Source organism: Amblyraja radiata, chromosome 22 (assembly GCF_010909765.2).
Source record: "Amblyraja radiata isolate CabotCenter1 chromosome 22, sAmbRad1.1.pri, whole genome shotgun sequence".
Taxonomy (NCBI): domain Eukaryota; kingdom Metazoa; phylum Chordata; class Chondrichthyes; order Rajiformes; family Rajidae; genus Amblyraja; species Amblyraja radiata.
This window is the reverse complement of record NC_045977.1, coordinates 43,705,906-43,729,193: the sequence shown is the minus strand read 5'-3', so window position 1 is coordinate 43,729,193 and position 23,288 is coordinate 43,705,906. Positions and strand designations below refer to the sequence as shown.

Genomic DNA, 23,288 nt, shown 5'->3' with positions numbered 1-23,288 from the left:
AAAATAGGATGGCCAGGTTATAGTTTGCCAAGAAGTACTTAAAAGAGCAACCACAGTACTGGAAAAACGTTTTGTGGACAGATGAGACGAAGATTAATGCTATGCTAATGCTACACTTGTTGCTTTACCTCCCCCCTTGACTCCATCCAAGGAGCTAAGCAGTCTTTCCAGGTACGGCAGAGGTTCACCTGCACCTCCTCCAACTTCATCTATTGCATCCGCTGCTCTAGGTGTCAGCTGCTATACATCGGTGAGACCAAGCGTAGGCTTGGCGATCGCTTCGCCCAACACCTTCGCTCAGTTTGCAATAACCAACCTGATCTCCCGATGGCTCAGCACTTCAACTCCCTCTCCCATACCGAATCCGATCTTTCTGTCCTGGGCCTCCTCCATGGCCAGAGTGAGTCCCACCGTAAATTGGGGGTGCAGCACCTCATATTTCGCTTGGGTAGTTTACACCCCAGCGGTATGAAAATTGACTTCTCCAATTTCAGGTAGTCCTTGCTTTCTCCCTCTTTCCCCTCCCCTTCCCAACTCTCCCACAGCCCACTGTCTCCGCCTCTTCCTTTCTTCTTCCCACCCTAACCACCCCCACATCAGTCTGAAGAAGGGTCTCGACCCAAAACGTCACCTATTTCTTTGCTCCATAGATGCTGCCTCACCCGCTGAGTTTTTCCAGCATTTTTATCTACCTTCGAAGATTAACTTATATCAGCGATGGCAAGAGCAAAGTATGGAGGAGAGAAGGAATTGCACAAGATCCAAAGCATACAACCTCATCAGTGAAAAACGGTGGTGGGGGTGTTATGGCCTGACATGTATGGCTGCTGAAGGTACTGGCTCACATCTTCATTGATGATACAACTGCTGATGGTAGTAGCATAATGAATTCTGAAGTGTATAGACACATCCTATCCGCTCAAGTTCAAACAAATGCCTCATAACTCATTGGCCGGCGGTTCATTCTACTGTAAGACAATTATCCCAAACATACTGCTAAAGCAACAAGAGTTTTTCAAAGCTAAAAAATGGTCAATTCTTGAGTGGCCAAGCCAATCACCTGATCTGGAACCCAATTGAGCATGCCTTTTATATGCTGAAGAGAAAACTGAAGGGGATTTGCCCCCAAAACAAGCATAAGCTAAAGATGGCTGCAATACCGGCCTGACAGAGCATCACCAGAGAAGACACCCAGCAACTGGTGATGTCCGTGAATCGCAGACTTCAAGCAGTCATTGCCTGCAAAGGATATGCAACAAAATACTAAACATGACTACTTTCATTTACTTGACATTGCTGTGTCCCAAACATTATGGTGCCCTGAAATGGGGGGGACTATGTATAAACACTGCTGTAGTTTCTACATGATGAAACCAAAATGTATAAAAATGGCCTTTATTAAAATCTGACAATGTGCACTTTAACCACATGTGATTTTTTTCCTATTACAAATCTCAAATTGTGGAGTACAGAGGCAAATAAATAAATGATGGGTCTTTGTCCCAAACATTATGGAGGGCACTGCACATAAGTTTGCTTTCTGAAATGTTATGGTAACAATTTCACTTGCTCTTTCAGTTGTGAAAAAATAATGTTTCACCAAGTTAGGATGTCGCCTCTTTATTTTGCGTGGACAAAGATAATTGAAGGGGAATCTAGTAACAAATAACAGAAAGAACATATTAGTTTTACTGGGCCATCTTGGTTGGCATGGCCAAGTTGGGCCGATGGGCTTGTTTTCCGTCTTCTATAACCATGACTACTTTAGCCTAGATGGTGTCAAGAGAAAGTTGAAGGTGTTTGTCATATACACCAGCAATGGAACAATAAAATTCCTACTCGTTAAAACTTCAAACATTGAAGTATTTCATCTCCAGTGCTGCCCTTGTCCATATTTCTTTCCCAATTTCCAGCAGCGATGGCTCTTTCTCTACAAGATCTCCTTGGAATAAACATGTGCTCTCCTTGTGTTGCTCGTTAACCATATCCATCAACACAGAATCAATTCCTATTCTGTACACTTATTTCATCAACCCACTTTCACTATATTATTACTAGATTGTCGAAAAATAATGTTTTGGATAAGAGCTTTCTCCCGGTGAACTAGAAAAATAAAACCAGATCCATCTATGAAAGACCTATTTTTTTGCGATGACAGGTCCGACTCATCATCAATGACCTCTAACTATCTTTCATCATCACAGCGTTCTTCCATGGGAAGGAGTCCTTGCCCCCCATTGTTGATCCCTTGTCCCGTCGATAAGGCTGAATTAAGTTAAAAAATATAAGAAGACATTGAATTGGTTCCTGGGCTAGCTTACATCTTATATTTAGTCTCAAATTAGGCTTTTCTCCAGTAGATTAATACAGAAAGGCAAGTCTAGGCCTGCCTCAGGTTGTGGTGTATTGAATAATGAATACTATAACATTTGTCTCCCAAGTGACGAGAGAGGAAGCAGAGATGAAGCTAGATTTATCTCTTTGATGTAAAATGCCTTGCACCAAGTGTCCGATGTTTATGAGGGAGGAAGTGACAGAGAGGAAACTAAGGGGCAATACCAAATGTCCAATGTTTTTAATATATCTTGTACCATGTGACAAAATGCCTTTGATGTGATGCATTCTGTCGAAACCTTTATTTTCCTGTACCTCTGACCATGACTAATGTCTGTGGAATGTGCTAAGGTGACAAAAAAACACTATATAATACGATGTAATTCTGTTGTTCGGGGAAGTGGACTGAGGACAGTGAAGTGTCTGTATTGCTCACTTGACTAGAGTTCTCCCTCCTTTCCATCGGCCGATAATAAGTAAAGTTTTGAACTGGTCTACCAAACATTTGTGTGTTGTCTGTTTATTAAGCGAACCTGTTAAGTTGTTATAAAAGTAATATTTTCACCGTCTCCAACGGACCTCCTCCTCTTGGACCCCCCCTCACAGCCATCTTCCAGCTTTAGACCTTTTTATTCAAAAACTGCTGGCGGGACATCAACCGCCTCAACTTCTCCACTCCCCTGTCTCACTCTAACCTCTCCCCCCCTGAACATACAGCCATCGACTCAGTCCGCAACAACCCAGACTGGGTTATCAAACCCGCCGACAAGGGAGGTGCCCTGGTAGTCTGGAGTGCTGATCTCTACAAAGCTGAGGCCACGCGCCAACTTTCGGACACCTCTTCCTACTTACCCCTGGACCATGACCCCACAGACGAGCACCAGACCACTATCTCTAGCACCATCACCGACTTCATCAACTCCAGCTCCCTGTCCCCCCAAGCCCCCAACCTCATCGTTCCCCAGCCCTGCACGGCCCGATTTTACCTTCTCCCCAAAATCCACAAACCTGACTGTCCTGGTAGACCCATTGTCTCTGCCTGTTCGTGCCATACCTCGACTCCATCCTATCCCCCCTGGTTAAATCCCTCCCTACCTATGTTCACGACACCTCAGTCACTCTCCGTCGTCTCCGGCCATTCCATTCTCTAGGCCCCCCATCCCCATATTCACCATGGACGTCCAGTCACTCTACACCTCCATCCCCCACCAGGAGCGTCTCAAAGCCCTCCGGTTCTTCCTCGACCGGAGAACCAACCAATCCCACTCTACAGATACTCTCCTCCGCCTAGCGGAGCTGGTCCTTACCCTTAATAACTTTTCGTTCGACTCCTCTCATTTCCTCCAAATACAAAGCGTAGCTATGGGCACGCGCATGGGCCCTAGCTATGCCTGCCTCTTTGTAGGGTACGTCGAACAATCCTTGTTCGAGTCGTACCAGGGCCCCATCCCCGACCTCTACCTCCGCTATATCGACGACTGCATTGGTGCTACCTCCTGCACCCAACTCACTGACTTCATCAACTTCACCACTAACTTCCATCCGGCACTCAAATACACCTGGACCATTTCTAACACTTCCCTACCATTTCTTGACCGCACTATCTCCATCAATACAATACAATTTATTGTCATTTGAGCCCCAGTGAGACTCGAACAAAATTTTGTTTCCACAGCCATACAAACAAAGACAATGTCCTACAGACATACACACAATTAAGTTCACACAAACATCCATCACAGTGAACCCACTGTGATGGAGGCAAAGTCTTTTCTCTCCCCTGCTCTCCATGTCTCTCCCGATGTCCAAGCCCCAGGCGGGTGATGATAAGTGATAGACTTCTGACCGACATCCACTATAAACCCACTGACTCCCGTGGCTATCTATACTACTTCTTCCCACCCTGCTTCCTGTAAGGACTCCATCCGCTACTCCCAATTCCTCCGTCTACACCGTATCTGCTCCCAGGATGAGGTGTTCCACACCAGGGCATTGGAAATGTCCTAATTCTTCAGGGAACAGGGGTCCCCTCCCCTACGATAGATGAGGCTCTCACCAGGGTCTCTTCAATACCCCGTAACACTACTCTCACTCCCCATCCCCCCCCACTCGTAACAAGGGCAGAGGCCCCCTAGTCCTCACCTTCCACCCCACCAGCCGTCACATACAACAAATAGTCCTCCGTCATTTTCGCCATCTCCAACGTGACCCCACCACTCGCCACATCTTCCCATCTCCCCCCGTCTGCTTTCCGCAAAGACCGCTCCCTCCGCAACTCCTTTGTCAATTCTTCCCTTCCCACCCGCACCACCCCCTCCCCGGGCACTTTTCCCTTGCACCCGCAAGAGATGCTACACTTGTCGCTTTACCTCCCCCCTCGACTCCATTCAAGGACTCAAGCAGTCGTTCCAGGTGCGACAGAGGTTCACCTGCACACCTCCTCCAACCTCATCTATTGCATCCACTGCTCTAGATGTCAGATGATCTACATCGGTGAGATCAAGCGTAGGCTTGGCGATCGTTTCCCCGAACACCTACGCTCGGTCCGCAACAACCAACCTGATCTCCCGGTGGCTCAGCACTTCAACTCCCCCTCACATTCCGAATCTGACCTTTCTGTCCTGGGCCTCCGCCATGGCCAGAGTGAGTCCCACCGTAAATTAGAGGAGCAGCACCTCATATTCCGCTTCGGCAGTTTACACCCCAGCAGCATGAACATTGACCTCCAATTTCCGGTAACCCTTATTGTCTCCTCCCTTTCTCAGCTCTCCCTCAGCCCTCTGGCTCCTCCTCTTCCTTCCTTTCTTCTTCCCGCCCCCCCCCCCCCCCCCACATCAGTCTGAAGAAGGGTTTCGGCCAGAAACGTTGCCTATTTCCTTCCCTCCATAGATGCTGCCGCACCCGCTGAGTTTTAGTGAGAGAATTAGTACACTTTGACTACATTGTACCTGTTCAGCAACAGTCATCCTTCTGTTGGGATCAACATCTCGACCTTCCAGCTTGGCCTTCACCCTTTTCCAAACACTAACAGCATAGGAATTGCGTTCCTGGACAGCTGAAAGTACCAAAAGACAATTTTGCTTTTATTAACTATTACAATTAAATATTTTTTTAACCTTCAACTGAGATCATATTCCCAAATAAACATGTATTCTAAATACTTCTGGAATAGTTTAAATTATGTAGGTAAGCACATAATTGTGCCAATTTGTAGTAGAGATAATTCGCAAACAGAGCCATTATATACCCTTCAAATTTCCAGTTTAATTTTAAAAAATGACAATGGATCAAGTTTAAGAAAATGCAGATATTTTGTTGAAAGACTGTGACCCTGATGATACAATGAGACTCCAGATTATATGCACATGACCACATTCAGAACCAACTTCGCCGTTTAGAATAAAATACATTTTTGTAAAAGCAGGAAAATTGAGTTCTAGTAATGAACATTCCAAATTCATAACTAATGGAGTAATTAATAAAATGTTATTTACCTTTCCCAGTCTTGGGATCTCTTGCTGCTTTCTTCGGACTTGGAGCAATATTCTTGCCCGATCCTAGGGTTGTGCCAGGTGGCGTGTTTGCTGAAGCGACAAGATTTCTCTGAGCCATCTTTCGTGCATTCTGTGACATAACTTCTGGTTGGGTTTTTTGCGTTGTACTGCTGCGAACAGCTGCAGGGAGTGCATTAGACAATATAATTCCACACAGTGATTTAAGCATTGTCATAAGGTCATAAGTGATAGGAGCAGAATTAGGCCATTAGACCCATCAAGTCTACTCTGCCATCCAATCATGGCTGATCTATCTCTCCTTCCTAATCCCATTCTCCTGCCTTCTCCCCACAGCTCTGATACCTGTACTTATCGAGATTCTATGCCTTAAATATTGTCCTTTTATGTGAAATCTGAGCAATAATGTAACTCAATGGATACAAAAAAATCCTTGTTCTGCATGTTTAAATATACCACCTGAACATTCTGAGCAAGCACTATTTTAACAATAGCGTTTATACACAGTCAACCACCATTTAGAACCACCTGCATTGGTGCTGTGGCAGCATCAAACAATGCAACCTATTGCCTATAACTGGCTCGTGTTCATTATACTCCAGTGGCTCACTTCACACTCATCATGCAATTCTGGAAATGACAATGCTGGTTGAAACTGCTCCTAAAGGGTTGGTGTAAACATTGATGTAATGTAATGCAAATGTGAATATGGCCTCAATTGTCTGGGCACGTATGGCAAGATGTACATTTTAATGATTTTCTTTCTTTATAATTTTTGTAACAAACATTTTCCCTTAGAGCAACGAGCGCTAAAACAGTTTAGAGAATGAGACAAGGTTTTAAGGAGAATACATCTCCATTTGAAATCATATTGCATATAATTTAATAAGATTTAAGAATCGATTGATGTATTAAGAATTGCTTCAAAGAATAAAAATAAAGGTTGAAAATGTAGCAGCAAGTTGGTCAAAGTGTACCTGCAGCAAAGCTGGGCTGAAATGCAGAGACAGAGGTTGGACTTGAACACTCATTGGATTTATCTGTAACGAGTGGGGATGCAAAGCTGACCAGATCATTGTAGACACTGAAAAAGAAATTTATAATTAAACATATAACGTATAAACTTATGAACTATAAGAAACCTGTAGATGAGATGCAAAGGTGAGACACTTTAGTTCAAACAAAATGAATTGGAGAGATGAGAATGTTTTTTTTAACAGTATATTAAAATAACATACGAGTTCCAATTATAGAACAAATATCAAAATAAAGCTGCAGATGCTAGAAATCTGAAACAAACTAAATGCTGTATAAACCATGAACCATCATCAAAGCAGAATATTGAAGTGGTGATTGTTGTGTTTCTAAGTATAGCCATACCCCTGTCCCACCTAGGAAACCTGAACGGAAACCTCTGGAGACCTTGCGCCCCACCCAAGGTTTCCGTCAGGTTCCCGGAGGTTCCGGTCACTCTCCCTAATGGTGGAAAATGGTTTCCGCGTAGTCGAGGCTTCTTCTATGTTCCTGCGATTATTTAAAAAATAAATAAAACCGGCCTCGACTAAAAATAGTTCGCCGTTTGGTGGAAGCCAGTGGAGTGGGGTTGCTATCTACTTACAGGCAGTCGAAGGCAATATCCATTGCTGACCGGCCATTTGAATGGCTGTCGGATCTTTGGGTTTCAGGTCCTAGAAGATCCGCCGGAAGGTAAAATGCCCGCTGACTGTATTAAACTTCTTAAAACTGTCTCCACTCCTTCTCCCCCCCGTTGTCTCCCCTTCTCTCTGTCCTTCTCTCCCCCCCCCCTCTGTAAAGGACTTACCGTGCTCTGTGACAGCCGTTGACCTACCTCTTGAAAGCCATTACAGCGCTCCTCCGGGGGGGGGGGGGGGTGGTGGGGGGGGGGGGTGGTGGTGGTGGTGTCTGTCTGTCTGTCTGTCTGTGTGTGTGTGTGTGTGGTCGGCGGTGGCAAACATCCTATAGCATATTTGATGAGTGGATGCAGCTCACGCTTCGGTCCAAAGGCTCTGGTCACTCATGGACTCATTGACTCAGTGACCGGAGCCTCACGGAAACCTTGGGTGGGGCGCAAGGTCTCCAGAGGTTTCCGTTCAGGTTTCCTAATTGGGACAGGGGTAGCAAAAGATTTCTCAACGTTTAAACTAGTCACACCATTATTAACTCACTGGGACAGGCACCATCTCTCATTCAAATACTGCCTGTCCAACTGAGTTACTCCAACATTTTGTGTCTATCTTTGATGTAAACCAGCATCTGCAGTACCTTCCTACACAAACGTTTATTGATGTAATTCTGGCTCCTGGTTTAAAAAACATAATGCTAAATAAATTAGAGGCAAAATAGCCAAACTATAGATAAATATACTGCAACTATTTCAGTACTGCAATAATATATAAATTGGATGTTAAATAATGCACGTATCTATACAATAGCACCCAATTCTGCTCTGCTCTTTATTTCACAATCCATAAAAGGCAAACACTAATTTTCAGTTTTGGTGCATCTTAATATTACTTCATCCCTACAACACATTGACACACCCAGCATTGTGTACATGAAAGGTTACATTGCAGACAAAGTTTAAACCCCATTTAGAAATTTACAGCTTGCCGGGTTTTTTCATATAAGGTAAAGGAACCATTTGGAGGGAGTGACCATAATATAACTTTTAATCTGCAATTTGAGAGGGAGAAGGTAAAACCAGAAGTGTCAGTATTTCAGTTGAACAAAGGGGACGACGGAGGCATGAGGGAGGAGCTGGCCAAAGTTGACTGGAAAGGGACCCTAGCAGGGATGACAGTGGAACAGCAAGGGCAGGAATTTCTGGGAATAATCCAGAAGATGCGGGATCATTTCATTCCAAAGTGGAGGAAGGATTCTAACAGGAATAAGAGGCAACCGTGGCTGACAAGGGAAGTCAAGGACAGTATAAAGCTAAAAGAGAAGACGTATAACATAGCAAAGATGAGCGTGAACCAGAGGATTGGGCAACTTTTAAAGACCAACAGAAGGTAACTAAAAAGGCAATACGGGAAGAAAAGATGAAGTATGAAGGTAAGCTAGCCAAGAATATAAACGAGGATAATAAAAGCTTCTTTAGGTATGTGAAACGGAAAAGATTAGTTAAGACAAATGTGGGACCCTTGCAGACAGAAACAGGTGAATTTATTATGGGGAACAAGGAAATGGCAGACGAGTTGAACAGGTACTTTGGTTCTGTCTTTACTAAGGCAGACACAAACAATCTCCCAGATGTACATGGGGACAGAGTATTTAGGGCAGTGGTTCTTAACCTGGGGGTCGTGACTCGTTTGGGGCTTTGCCAGGGGTCATGAAGGGGACACAAATGACATCAATTTGTTGAGCCCATGTTTAGGAATCTAACAAAGATAATACCACATAAAGTATTTTATTCACGTATGCGCCTACTGGTGCCAAAAAGGTTAACAACCACTGATCTAGGGTGACGGAGGAACTGAAGGAAATTCACATTAGTCAGGAAATGGTGTAGGGTAGACTGATGGGACTGAAGGCTCATTAATCCCCAGGTTACTCAAGGAGGTGGCTCTAGAAATTGTGGACGCATTGGTGATCAATTTCCAATATTCAATAGATACTGGTTCAGTTCCTGTGGATTGGAGGATAGCTAATGTTATTCCACTTTTTAAGAAAGGAGGGAGAGAAAGCAGAGAATTATAGATAATAGGTGCAGGAGTAGGCCATTCAGCCCTTCGAGCCAGCACCGCCACTCAATGTGATCATGACTGATCATCCACAATCAGTACCCTGTTCCTGCCTTCTCCCCATATCCCCCGACTCTGCTATCTTTAAGAGCTCTATCTAGCTCTCTATTGATAGTATCCAGATATCCGGCCTCCACTGCCCCGAGGCAGAGAATTATAGACCAGTTAGCCTGACCGGTAGTGGGAAAGATGCTTGAGTCGATTGTTAAAGATGTAATAGCGCCGCATTTGGATAGCAGTAACAGGATCAGTCCAAGTCAGCATGGATTTACGAAGGGGAAATCTTGCTTGACTAATCTTCTGGAATTTTTTGAGGATGTAACGAGTAAAATGCATAAGGGAGAGCCAGTGGAGATGTAGTGTATCTGGACTTTGATGAGGTCCCACAGGAGATTAAGGGGCAAAATTGGAGCACATGGTATTGGGGCTAGGGTATTGACATGGATAGAAAATTGGTTGACAGACCGGAAACAAAGAGTAGGGATTAACAGGACCCTTTCAGAATGGCAGGCAGTGACTAGTGGAGTACCGCAAGGCTGGGTGCTGGGACCACAGCTATTTACAATATATATTAATGATTTAGATGAAGGAATTATAAGTAACATTAGCAAATTTGCAGGTTACACAAAGCTGGGTGACATTGTGAACTGTGAAGAGGATGCTAAGAGGATGCAGGGTGACTTGGATAGGTTGGGTGAGTGGGCAGATGCATGGCAGATGCAGTTTAATGTGGATAAATGTGAGGTTATCCACTTTGGTGGCAAGAACAAGGCGGCAGATTATTATCTGAATGGTGTCAGATTAGGAAAAGAGGAAGTGCAACGAGACCTGGGTGTCCTTGTACATCAGTCACTGAAAGTAAGCATGCAGGCAGTGAAGAAAGCGAATGGCATGCTGGCCTTCGTAACAAGAGGAGTTGAGTATAGGAGCAAAGAGGTCCTTCTGCAGTTGTACAGGGCCCTCGTGAGACCACACCTGGAGTATTGTGTGCAGTTTTGGTCTCCAAATTTGAGGAAGGACATTATTGCTATTGAGGTAGTGCAGCATAGGTTCACGAGGTTAATTCCCGGGATGGCAGGACTGTCATATGATGAAAGAATGGAATGGCTGGGATTTTATTCACTGGAGTTTAGAAGGATGAGAAGGGATCTTATAGAAACATATAAAATTATTAAGGGAATGGACACGCTAGATGCAGGAAACATGTTCCCAATGTTGGGGGAGTCCAGAACCAGGGGCCACAGTTTTAGACTATGGGGTAGGCCATTTAGAACTGAGATGAGGAAAAGCTTTTTCACACAGAGTTGTGAATTTGTGGAATTTTCTGCCTCAGTAGACAGTGGAGGCCGATTCACTGGATGCATTCAACAGAGTTAGATAGAGCTCTTAGGGCTAGCGGAATCAAGAGATACGGGGAGAAGGCAGGAACGGGGTACTGACTGTGGATGATCTGCCATGATCACATTGAATGGCGGTTGCGGCTCTAAGCGCCGAATGGCATACTCCTGCACCTATTGTCTATGTATCTAAGGTGCACCCAAAATTTGTTAAACTAATATAACAAAGGAATCTTTTAGACCTGAAATGTTATTTGATTAACTTGCTTACTTTAGGCTTTGCGATTTCATTTCCTTTAAAGTTGGTGTAATTTCCTGAAGCATTTCAACATGTTCCTGACTTCGGACCTGTCCCATGGCTTGCACTATTGTGAACAGCACTGTTTGGATGTTATCTTGCCAAGACTTGTATTCAGCTAAAAACTGGCGCACACTGTCTTCATAAGCAACATCTTCATTGTCCCCCAGAGCTGCTTCTTCATCCTTTCAATAAGGTACAAACATGAGAAGAATTAGATGATTTTTGTTTGCAAATATTCCCAACAAGTTGGAATTGCTACTGCTCTTCATGTCAATGTGATGATATTAATAATTAATTGTTTTAAATACTAAATGTTACATTTCAATAAAATTGCAAAATGAGCTGTTAATTTGCATACAGTTTTTTGTCACCAATTTCCACTTTCAAATGTCAAGGAACTAAATTCTCTCAAATTTGCAAGTCATGTGGAATTACTTGAAGGAATGTTTGCCCAATTCATAGGGAGCAGATGGCCATAATTACTAAACGGTCAACTCAATAGAATTGCAAGGCAAATACTTTATATCAGTCATAAATTGGTTATAGTCAAGGTCCCTCTTTCCCATCTCACCTTAAACCCTTGTCCTCTGGTTCTTGATTCCCCTATTCTGGTTAAAAGACTTTGCATTCATCCTATCTATTCCCCTCATGATTTTTCCACAACTATAAGATCACCCCTCAACCTCACACTCCTTGCCTGCACAATCTCTTACCATAGCTCACACCCTCAAGTCCTGGAAACCTCCTTGTAAATCTTCTCTGCACTCTTTCCAGCTTCACAATATCCTTTAGATTAATGTGTTTAGAGATACAATGTGGAACCAGGCTCTTATAGATACAATGTGGAAACACTAGCACTATCCTACACACTAGAGACAATTTACAATTTAACAAGCCAATTAACCTGAAACCACAATCCCCCACATACAAAACCATGCTAACTATCCCTAATTAGCTCCCATTATCCAAATGCATATATTTTATCCTGCAAAATCCACTCCAGTAACTTGCCTACCACAGATGCTAAGCTCACTGGTCTATAGTTCCCAGGCTTTCCCTTGCAGCCCTTCATAAATAGAGCCACAACATTAGCCACCCTCCAGTCTACCGACATCTTACCCATGTCTAATGATGATCAATAAATCTCATCCAAGGCACCTACAGAACACTTGCTAATAGAAACATAGAAAATAGGTGCAGGAGTAGGCCATTCGGCCCTTCGAGCCTGCACCGTCATTCGATATGATCATGGCTGATCATCCAACTCAGTATCCTATCCCTGCCTTCTCTCCATACCCCCTGATCCCTTCAGCCACAAGAGCCACATCTAACTCCCTCTTAAATATAGCCAATGAACTGGCCTCAACTACCTTCTGTAACAAAGAATTCCACAGATTCACCACTCTCTGTGTAAAAAATGATTTTCTCATCTCGGTCCTAAAAGACTTCCCTCTTATCCTTAAACTGTGACCCCTAGTTCTGGACTTCCCCAACATCGGGAATAATCTTCCTGCATCTAGCCTGTCCAACCCCTTAAGAATTTTGTAAGTTTCTATAAGATCCCCCCTCAATCTTCTGAATTCTAGCTTTATAATCTTTGACTTGTGACCCATGTTCTATCAAAAGAAAATATATCCTTGATGTGCCTGCAAATAAATAAGGACAGGCGACTCCTAAATTACCCAGACTGCTTCCCTAGAAAATGGTCTGCATCTCAAGTTTCCGTAATGCAAAGCATCTGCGCATGCGTCAAGAACCATGTTGGAAAAAAATCAGTTTCAATTATTTCCTTTTTAGTCACACAAGTTCTTTGCAATGAGTTTTATTCCGTATCTCAAACTTTTGGGTACTGATGTGAATTCGGTAAAGATGAATTCCTGTAACCCAAACACCGTAATAGAGGGGTTGCCTGTATTGTCCAGAAGAGAAAATTCAGAACATTTCCAGACACAGTCTCATGTTTATCTACAGTGGAGTCAGGTGGATGTACATCGCCAGTGAACCTTCTGCATAATATCAATCATTTAGATAGCACTCTAATGATAATCTCACAATTGGAATTAAAATAAATTTCACCTTGGGATTCCAATCATGTATCTTTGTGCCTCGGATAACTACAGTCTGATCATTTGATGCTGGCATTCAAATTATGAATATACCCAGATCCATTCCATTTAACATTATCCACATTAGGTCACTGTTTTAAAAGTATTTTTTCTGAATATTATTCAAAAAATTCAAATCAAGAATAGTTATTTAGTTTAGCTTAGAGATACACCATGGAAACAGGCCCTTGGCCCATCGAGTCTGCACTGACCAGTGATCCCCGCACGTTAACACCATCTTGCACACACTAGGAACAATTTACATTTATACCAAGCCAATTACCCTACAAACCTCTATGTCTTTGGAATGTGGGGGAAACCGAAGTTCTCGGAGAAAACCATGTTATTCTCTCATGTTTTGGAAGTGGTGACCCGTTTCATAAAGTTTCGGTAAGGTAATGGAAGCCATTATCAAGAATTTTTGAATGATTATTCTAGTCTGAGCACACATTGTTTGCCTTTGCTGAGGCCCTACTTTGAGGAACTCTTACCTTCCCAGAAAATGTGCTGGAAGTATCTACAATTCTCATTTTAGATTGGCCACAGATTTAAAACAAAATTACACAAGGAAAGTAATATTTTAATGCCATATTATTTTATAGAAGCAGTTCACTGTAAGCTAACGTTTATCTAATTGGCAGAAATAAGCAGGTTTCCTCAATTTTTTTAAATGATCATAATATGAATGTTTCAATTGGAGATACAGACAGCTCAAATATTACGCAACACAAATCTTCTGTTTTCAGTTTTGAAGTCAACAATCATGATGCATTTGGTAAGTATCAACCATATTTCTACAAACTTACCTGAAAATTAAACTGGAGACTATGTTAATGAATGCAGATTATTACCTTTGCCATTGCTTTCAGAAGGTGTTTAACATCTGCCAATAGTTTGTTATGGCCTGTAAGCACAGTTTTAATATTATCCACTAGGGTCTGTATGATTTCACAGACAGCTTCAATCTGTTGTTCCTTTTCAGTCTGCGCTGCCCTCTGAGTTGACAGATCTTGAGTCAGTTGCTTGTGAGCAGAAGAAAGCCATTCGGAACTTCCTATTGGATGTTCAAGACTGGTTGCCTGGAATAAATAGGAAAATACCACACAAGTCTGAAATAAAATCATCCATTACAATCGAACAAGTACTGGCATTTAAATTAAAACACAATATTAATATCAAGACTGAGGATTATTAAAAGATTGTTAAAAAGAGCTCTTATTTCCAATATTATGATAGCCCTCCAACAATGATTCATGTATGAAATTATAAATATTAGCAAATTAAGGTACATTTAAAACATCATTCACACATGGGAATGTGTTAACAGGTATACAACTTACAAAAGAAACCCATCTTCTATAACAAACATTTCTCAGATTTAATTCTGAAATTTAGATCAATTCTTTCTCTCCCCCTTTCTGCTGAGACATCTCAGTACACGAGAGTACCCTTTTCAGTTCACTCATATTGTTTACATTTAAAAAAATCCAATACCTCATTACTCAGATGCTTCTTTTAAAACAATATTTTACTAATAGTTCTCTCTCAGTGTAATTCAACCTCATGAAAGGTGTTGACCCAAATTGTCACCCATTCATTCTCTCCAGAGATGCTGTCTGTCCCGCTGTGTTACTCCAACTTTTTGTGTCCGTATCATTTTAAGAATGCATTTCTCTTTATTGTTCAAATAACAATACTCCAGGTGTGGTCTCACTAAGACCCTGTACAACTGCAGACCACACCTGGAGTATTGCGTACAGTTTTGGTCTCCTAATCCGAGGAAAGACATTCTTGCCATAGAGGGAGTACAGAGAAGGTTCACCAGACTGATTCCTGGGATGGCAGGACTTTCATATGAGAGAAGGTCTCGCTCAAGTTGACTGGAGCAGGTTAATTGAGGGGAAAGCTAGATGCAGGAAGATTGTTTCCGATGTTGGGGAAGTCCAGAACAAGGGGTCACAGTTTAAGGATAAGGGGGAAACCTTTTAGGACTGAGATGAGGAAAACATTTTTCACACAGAGAGTGGTGAATCTCTGGAATTCTCTGCCGCAGAAGGTAGTTGAGGCCAGTTCGTTGGCTATATTTAAGAGGGAGTTAGATGTGGCCCTTGTGGCTAAAGGGATCAGGGGGTATGGAGAGAAGGCAGGTACAGGATACTGAGTTGGATGATCAGCCATGATCATATTGAATGGCGGTGCAGGTTCGAAGGGCCGAATGGCCTACTCCTGCACCTATTTTCTATGTTTCTATGCAAGGAACATCCGCCAAGTGGGATGTTTTTAAAAGTGTACTGAAGAAAGCTGAGGATGTGTACATCCCCGTTAGAGTGAAGGGCAAAACAGGCAAATGTAAGGAAGCTTGGCTGACGAGGGAAACTGAGACGTTAGTCATAAACAAGAAGGATGCATGGGACAGGTATAGGTAGCTGGGATCAAGGGCATCCCTGGAGGAGTTTCGGGAACTCAGGAGTAAACTAAAACATCAGAAGGGCAAAAAGGGGCCAGGAGATAGCTCAGGCGGGTAGCAATAAGGACAATTCCAAAATATTTTATAAATACATAAGGGGGAAAAGGTGAGAGAGAGAGAGAGCGAGAGCGAGAGCGAGAGCGAGAGCGAGAGCGAGAGCGAGAGCGAGAGCGAGAGCGAGAGCGAGAGCGAGAGCGAGAGCGAGAGCGAGAGGGAGAGCGAGAGAGAGAGCGAGAGCGAGAGCGAGAGCGAGAGCGAGAGCGAGAGCGAGAGCGAGAGCGAGAGCGAGAGCGAGAGCGAGAGCGAGAGCGAGAGCGAGAGCGAGAGCGAGAGAGAGAGAGAGAGAGAGAGCGAGAGAGAGAGCGAGAGAGAGAGAGAGAGAGAGAGAGAGAGAGAGAGCGAGAGCGAGAGCGAGAGCGAGAGCGAGAGCGAGAGCGAGAGAGAGAGAGAGAGAGAGAGAGAGGGTGAGGGAGATAGAGAGAGAGGGAGAGAGAGAGAGAGAGAGAGGGGGAGAGAGAGAGAGCGAGATAGAGAGAGAGAGAGAGAGTGGGACCTCTCAGGAATCAAAGTGGTCACCTTTGTGTGGAGCCACAGGAGATGGACAAGGTCCTAAATTAGTATTTGTCCTCTGTATTAACCGAGGAGAAAGACAGTAGGACAGGGGAAATTGGAGCAGTGACTGGAAGTGTCTTGAAAGAAATCAGGGTTATCATCGAAAAAGTACTGAAGGTACTGTCGTGTTTAAAAGTAGACAAACCTCCAGGGCCTGATCAAATATATCTGAAGACATTGCGGGAAACTAGAGAGGAAATGCGAGAGCTCTGGTTGATATTTATGATTTATGCTTAAATACAGGAGTGTGCCGGTAGACTAGAGGGTGGCAAATGTTGTGCCTCTTTTCAAGACGGGCTGCAGGGAAAATGCTGGGAACTATAGGCCGGTGAGGTTAACATTGATAGTTGGCAAGTTGCTGGAGAGTATTCTGAGGGATAGGATATACAGGCATTTGGATGGGCAAGGGGTGTTTAGGGATAGTCAGCATGGGTTTTGTACGTTTTGTCCTGTCTCACAAATCTGATTGATTTTTTTTGAAGATGTGGCCAAAATGTTTGATGAGGGCAGAGCTGTAGATATTGTGTAGATGGACTTTAGTAAAGCTTTCGACAAGGTGCCGCATGGTAGACTGCTCTGGAAGGTTATATCGCATGGGATCCAAAGAGAGATAGCCGATTGGATAGCAAATTGGCTGCATGGAAGGATGCAGAAGGTGATGGTGGAAGGTTGCTTCTCAGACAGGAGTCCTGTGACCAGTGGTGTACCACAGGGTTCGGTGCTGGGCCCGTTACTGTTTGTCACCTAAATCAATGATTTGAATGGGAACATACAGGACACGATTAGCAAGTTAGCGGTTTTACAGATAGTGAAGATGGTTGTGAATGATTGTAGCAGGATCTAGATAGATTGGACAGGTGGTCGCAGAAATGTTCGATGGAATTTAATACAGAGAAGTGCGAGGTGTTGCATTTTGGGACATCGAACAAGGGTAGGACCTACACAGTAAATGGTAGGCCTCTGGGTAGTGTTGTAGAGCAGAGGGATCTAGGAGTACAGGTGCATGGTTCCTTAAAGGTTGAGTCGCAGGTAGACAAGGTGGTCAAAAAGGCTTTTGGCACTTTGGCCTTCATCAGTCACAGTATTGAGTATAGAAGTTGGGAGGTCATGTTGCAGTTGTATAAGACATTGGTGAGACCGCAGTTAGAATATTGTGTTCAGCTCTGGGCACCATGTTATAGGAAAGATATTGTCAAGCTTGAAAGGGTTCAGAAAAGATTTACGAGGATGTTGCCAGGACTAGAGGGTGTGAGCTATAGGGAGAGATTAAGTAGGCTGGGTCTCTATTCCATGGAGCGCAGGAGGATGAGGGGTGATCTTATAGATGTGTACAAAATCATGAGAGGACTAGATTGGGTAGATGCACAGTCTTGTCCAGAGTAGGGGAATCAATGACCAGAGGACATAGGATCCAAGTGAAGAGGAAAAGATTTAATAGTAATCCGTGGGGGAACGTTTTCACGCAAACGGTGGCGGATGTATGGAACAAGCTGCCAGAGGAGGTAGTTGAGATCACCTCTTTCTTTAGTAAAGATGGTTGTTCCCTAGCTGCTGTAGATGAATCCCTCATCAGTATCTCCTGTGAGTAGTTCTACTGTCACTTCCCACTCTCCCAAGACAGAACAAGGAGAGATCCTCTAACCGTAACCTTTCATCCACATGCTCCGCATCCATACAACCACCTTCAATGTGATCCCACCATCGGTCGCATCTTCCCAACCCCAACTCTTTCTGCTTTCCATGGATTGATACCTCTGTAATGCCTTGGTTCACTCATCACTTCCTACCCAAACCACCCCCTCCCCAGGTACTTTCACCTGCAATCAAAGTTGATGTAACAGCTGTTCCTACACCTGGTCCGTCACATCCATCCAGGGATCCAAGCAGCCTTACGGTGAAACAGAAGTTCATGTGCACCTCCTCTAACCTCATCTACTGCTTTTATTACTTCCAAAGCGGCTTACTTTACATTGGCGCCACAGAAAGTAGACTGGGCAACCATTTCGCCAAACTCTTGTGCTCGGTCTGCCAAGGCCTGCTGTCCTGGGCTGCCTCCATTGCCAGAGGCCACATGCAGACTAGAAGAATAGCACCTCGAGTTGCTTAGTATCTAATGCTATCAACATTGAATTTTCCAATTTTGAGTAACGACTCAAAGATCGTTTCCAATTTTGAGTAACGATTGAAAAGACTAGGCTTGTATTCACTGGAGTTTAGAAGGATGAGGGGGTCCTTATAGAAACATATAAAATTATAAAAGGACTGGACAAGCTAGATGCAGAAAAAATGTTCCCAATGTTGGGCGAGTCCAGAACCAGGGGTCAAAGTCTTAGAATAAAGGGGAGGTCATTTAAGACTGAGGTGAGAAAAAACTTTTTCACCCAAAGAGTTGTGAATTTATGGAATTCCCTGCCACAGAGGGCAGTGGAGGCCAAGTCACTAGGATTTAAGAGAGTTAGATAGAGCTCTAGGGGCTAGTGGAGTCAAGGGATATGGGGTGAAGGCAGGCACGGGTTATTGATAGGGGACGATCAGCCATGATCACAATGAATGGCGGTGCTGGCTCGAAGGGCCGAATGGCCTCCTCCTGCACCTATTTTCTATGTTTCTATGACTCAATCTCACCACCTCCCCCTCCACTTCCCTATTGCCTACCCAAATGCTCACCCATTTCTCCCACCCAACCCCCGCCTGGCCCTTCCACTGGTTTCACGCCTCTCTTACAGCCTTTGTCTTCTTTTCATCTCTGGCCTTTGTCCACCCATCTACCAATCCAGCCCCCTTACCTGTATCCACCTATCAATTTGCCAGGCTTGTAACCCAGCAGCATGAATGTTGAATTAGCAACTTCTACATACACTCTCCACCCTGGTTTTACCACCACCTTGCTCCCCCATTCCTCCAATAAACATCAGTGAACCACTTCCAAGGTTTACAACGATGTATCCCTCTTGGGATCACACAATCCCTGGCCAACAATTGGCCTATCAGGGAACCACCCTGCCTGACGTTATGTATTGCCGGCCCCGATTTGTCCTGGTCTCCCCCCCCCCCCCCCCCTCCCTATAATCAGTCTGAGGGGTCCTAACTCGAAACATCACCTATCTATTTCCTCTTCCTATTTTGTGTCTATCTTTGGTATAAACCAGCACCTGCAGTTCCTTTTTATTCCATTGAACCTTTAGCTGCTTTGACTTTAAAGTAATGGAATTCTCCTGAATGTGCACTGCTCTATTAAAGATCTTTTCACATATATTTTTTGCAAAAATTTAATCACTCCTCATTTTTGCCAAAAAATGTAATGCACTACTCATCTCTCAGCATCTCAATCAATGCGATGCAAGTTTAGACGTCAAGATCCTCCTATCACATGCGACAATTGGAAACGATGCAAAGGTTGAAAATGAAACTAGAAAACATGAAATTAAATGAAAGGAAACATCCAGGAGGATCTGAGATGGAATTGAAGGCTTTGTGACCATGTTTGTGGCTGATATGACGATAGGTGAAGGGGCAGGTAGTATTGAGGAGACTCTGCAGAAGGAGTTGTACAGGTTGGGAGAATGGGCAGAGACATGGAAAATGGAATACAGCGTAGCAAAATGTACACTCGTGCACTTTCTATAGAAGGAATAAAAGTGTAGACAATTTTCTAAATGGGGAAAGGATTCGGAAATTGGAGGTGCAAGGAGTGTTGGTGCAGGATTTGGGAGTGTTGGTGCAGGATTCCCAAAAGATTAATTTGCAGATTGAGTCAGTAGGGAAGGCAGATGCAATGATATCCTTCGTTTCGAGATGACTAGAATATTAAAAAAAACAAGGATATAATGCTGTCGATTTATAAGACGCTGGTCGGACGACATTTGGAATATTTTGAGCAGTTTTGGGCCCCATATCTGAGGATGGATTTGCTGCCGTTTGAGAGGGTTCAGAGGAGGTTTAGTCAAGAGTATTTTATTGTCATTTGTCCCGAAACAGAACTATGAAATTCTTTCTTGCAGCAGCAAGAGAATGATCCTGGGAATGTTTGGGTTAATGTACGAGGAGCATGGGCATGTACTCGCTAGAGTTTAGAAAGATGAAGTGGGTTCTCATTGAAACCCACATAATAATGAAAGGCCTTAATAGCATGGATGTGGAGAGGATATTTCCAGTTGTGGGAGAGTTTAGGACCAGAGAGAACAGTCTCGGAATCAAGGGACATAAAGAAGAATTTATTTAACAAAGGGGGGTGAATATATGGAATTAATTGCCACAGACAGTTGTGGAGGTCACCATTGTTTTTATTTTATACCAGAGGTTGATAGGTTCTTGATTGATAAGTGCGTCAAAGATTATGTGAAGGCAGGAGAATGGGGTTGAAAGGGAAAAGTAAATCAGCCATGATCAAATGGTGGGGTAGACTCGATGGGCCGAAAGACCTAATTCTATTCCTACATCTTATGATCTTAAAAAGGAATACCTGATGCTAGTAGGGTAGGTAGTGACCAACAAAAATCACAAGCAATCAGGAACATAACTGCATCTTTTAATTGTGCTCTCTAACTGATAAAATAACAGCCTGGATTTTTGCTGGTAAGTTCTTGCAAATTCAGTATCACACAAATACAGAAGTTGCAATATCACTGGTTCACTCTGCCAATGATTTCTTGTGAAATCCCACAACTGAATTCTTCAAGAAATCAAATGGAGCAGCAACAAAATGATGAAACTGAACTAATTTGAACATCTCAGTCTACAGTGAATCATAGGGGCATCATGCAACAGTTGCCTGTGGGGGCTGATGCGAACCATGCAGACACTCAGATGAGATCAAGATTAGAGCAGATTCTGGTCATGGTGACAGCCGTTTATTGCCAGTCATTAGCCACTGCTGCGCCATATGTTGACCTACTGCCCAAGTCTCAGGGGCTCTCAACTCATGTTGGATGTAACCAAAACTGACGACTCCCCCCCCCCCACCTCTGCTGGTGGCATCACTCACCCAATCCTGGGCACTTCTCTATACTGCAATCTCAGAAACTATCATCTCTCCAAATTGTTAAATGATTTAATTCTCCACAAACCCATGAGATGACCGACAATGCTGTAAGAAGTCTGCGAATGTGCTAAAATAAATCAGTGCAAGACGATTACCAGTTTACCTACTTCAGCAAATTCCAGTATAAGGATTTTCTTATGACACAGATTATGAAACCCTTTGTAAAAGCTTATTTGAAATAAAAATTACACAGGCTTGTGCTAATTCTTTTTTAAACAAAGTCTATTTCAACTCACCAAACGCTTAAGTAGCCGAAGTTCAAGGTCAGAAACTGAACTGCTAAATTGCGATGCAAATGAACACATTTGTTGACATTGTTTTATTAGGTCAAACAGTGCAGTGTCCAAACTCAAGGCCTCTGCTGTCCGTGTTCGTAAACTTTCAAAATGGAGTATTGTGCTACAGAGGAAAGTCACCTGGGCAAACAAGAAACAATTTAAGAGGTAGTAAAAGAACCTGTGCTCTATTTCAAGCATTACTCCTTTTATAAACATACTTCTAATAAGTTCTGATCAGGTGTATATTTCATACAAGCACAGCATTGAAGCAGCCATTTGGCAACACCAGTCCATGCCATTGTGAGTGCTCCATTGAATCTATCTCCCACATTTCATCACTTGCATCAGTTATCAAACCCTGCTATCCTCTCTTAAAACTCTTTTAGCCGTGCTAGACTGTGGCACTACATGAAGCTAACCATGCACATTCGGAGTGTCCAAAATATAATCCGAGCATAGGCTCCATTTTAAAAAGCACACGAGGAGAGAGATATCATCACATCAGATTCCTTTATTGAAATTGACACAGAGAAGAACCAATTCTATTCCTCCATCACCTCTCCGTCTTGTCTTAGTGCATGCTTTTCTGATATTAAAGTCTAATTGCCCTTTAGGTTTACTGCCCAATTACCTAAAAATAAGGTGTTCCAGAATAAATATTGGAACAAATTTCAACGATCATAAGAAAATTATTTTTCATAACAATCTAAAGATCCACAAGAATGTTTAACATTTTCTCTTTAAGAGTAGTTGCAGATTTAAAACTTGTGTTTTAAATTAGCAGAGTTCAAAATGTTTTGAAAAAGATCAGTTTTTGAATATGTTTGCTCCAGATGACCGAATTCTGTGGAAATGAAACCATTTTGTAAAAATATAAAAACTACCTGCCATAAAAACTAAACTACCTTGCATTAAACTGGACAGACTAAAAGCATCAAAGGAGAGGATGTGGCAGGAATAAGTAATTTGGGGCCACTCGAGTTGCACCATTACGAAATATAATAGAGAACAATTCATATGGGTAACGGTGTTAGTTTAGTGTGGATTCAAATCTAGAAACAAACAGATTGTGCCAATCCATTGGGGCACACGTTATTTTCCCCTCAAGGGAAGCAAAACAAGCTTTAACTTTTAATTCCACCAATGGATTGTCAAATCAAATTACACTGGAAATAATGAGACTGGTTATATTTAAGGCAGAGATAGATTCTTGATCAGTACGGGTGTCAGAGGTTATGGGGAGAAGGCAGGAAAATGGGGTTGGGAGGGAGAGATAGATCAGCCACGAGTGAATGACGGAGTAGACTTGATGGCCAGAATGGTGTAATTCTACTCCTATCACTTATGACTTTACTGGCTTTATCTTGCACTAAATGTTATTCATATCAGAGATGTGCAGTCAGGAGAGGCAGAGGAGGCAGAGCTTCACCTGTCATACTCCCAATGAAAATTGCTATTAAGAAAAGTAAATAAAAATAAAAATAAAACAAAATAAATATAAAGATTTTCCACAGATCTGTTATAAATGTCATTTCTA

General features: G+C 43.0%; 1 protein-coding gene across 1 annotated transcript in view; it reads right to left on the bottom strand.

The window, feature by feature from the left end:
* The window catches only part of smg1 (SMG1 nonsense mediated mRNA decay associated PI3K related kinase), a 153,093-nt gene that overhangs the window by 4,448 nt on the left and 125,357 nt on the right, over nt 1-23,288 (bottom strand). The window contains exons 57-62 of the mRNA XM_033041229.1: nt 21,710-21,889; nt 14,205-14,432; nt 11,219-11,430; nt 6,824-6,930; nt 5,829-6,008; nt 5,283-5,389 (exon numbers count right to left, since the gene is read on the bottom strand). Coding sequence (XP_032897120.1) covers nt 5,283-5,389; nt 5,829-6,008; nt 6,824-6,930; nt 11,219-11,430; nt 14,205-14,432; nt 21,710-21,889 — 1,014 coding nt within the window. The remainder of the gene's footprint in view (nt 1-5,282; nt 5,390-5,828; nt 6,009-6,823; nt 6,931-11,218; nt 11,431-14,204; nt 14,433-21,709; nt 21,890-23,288) is intronic.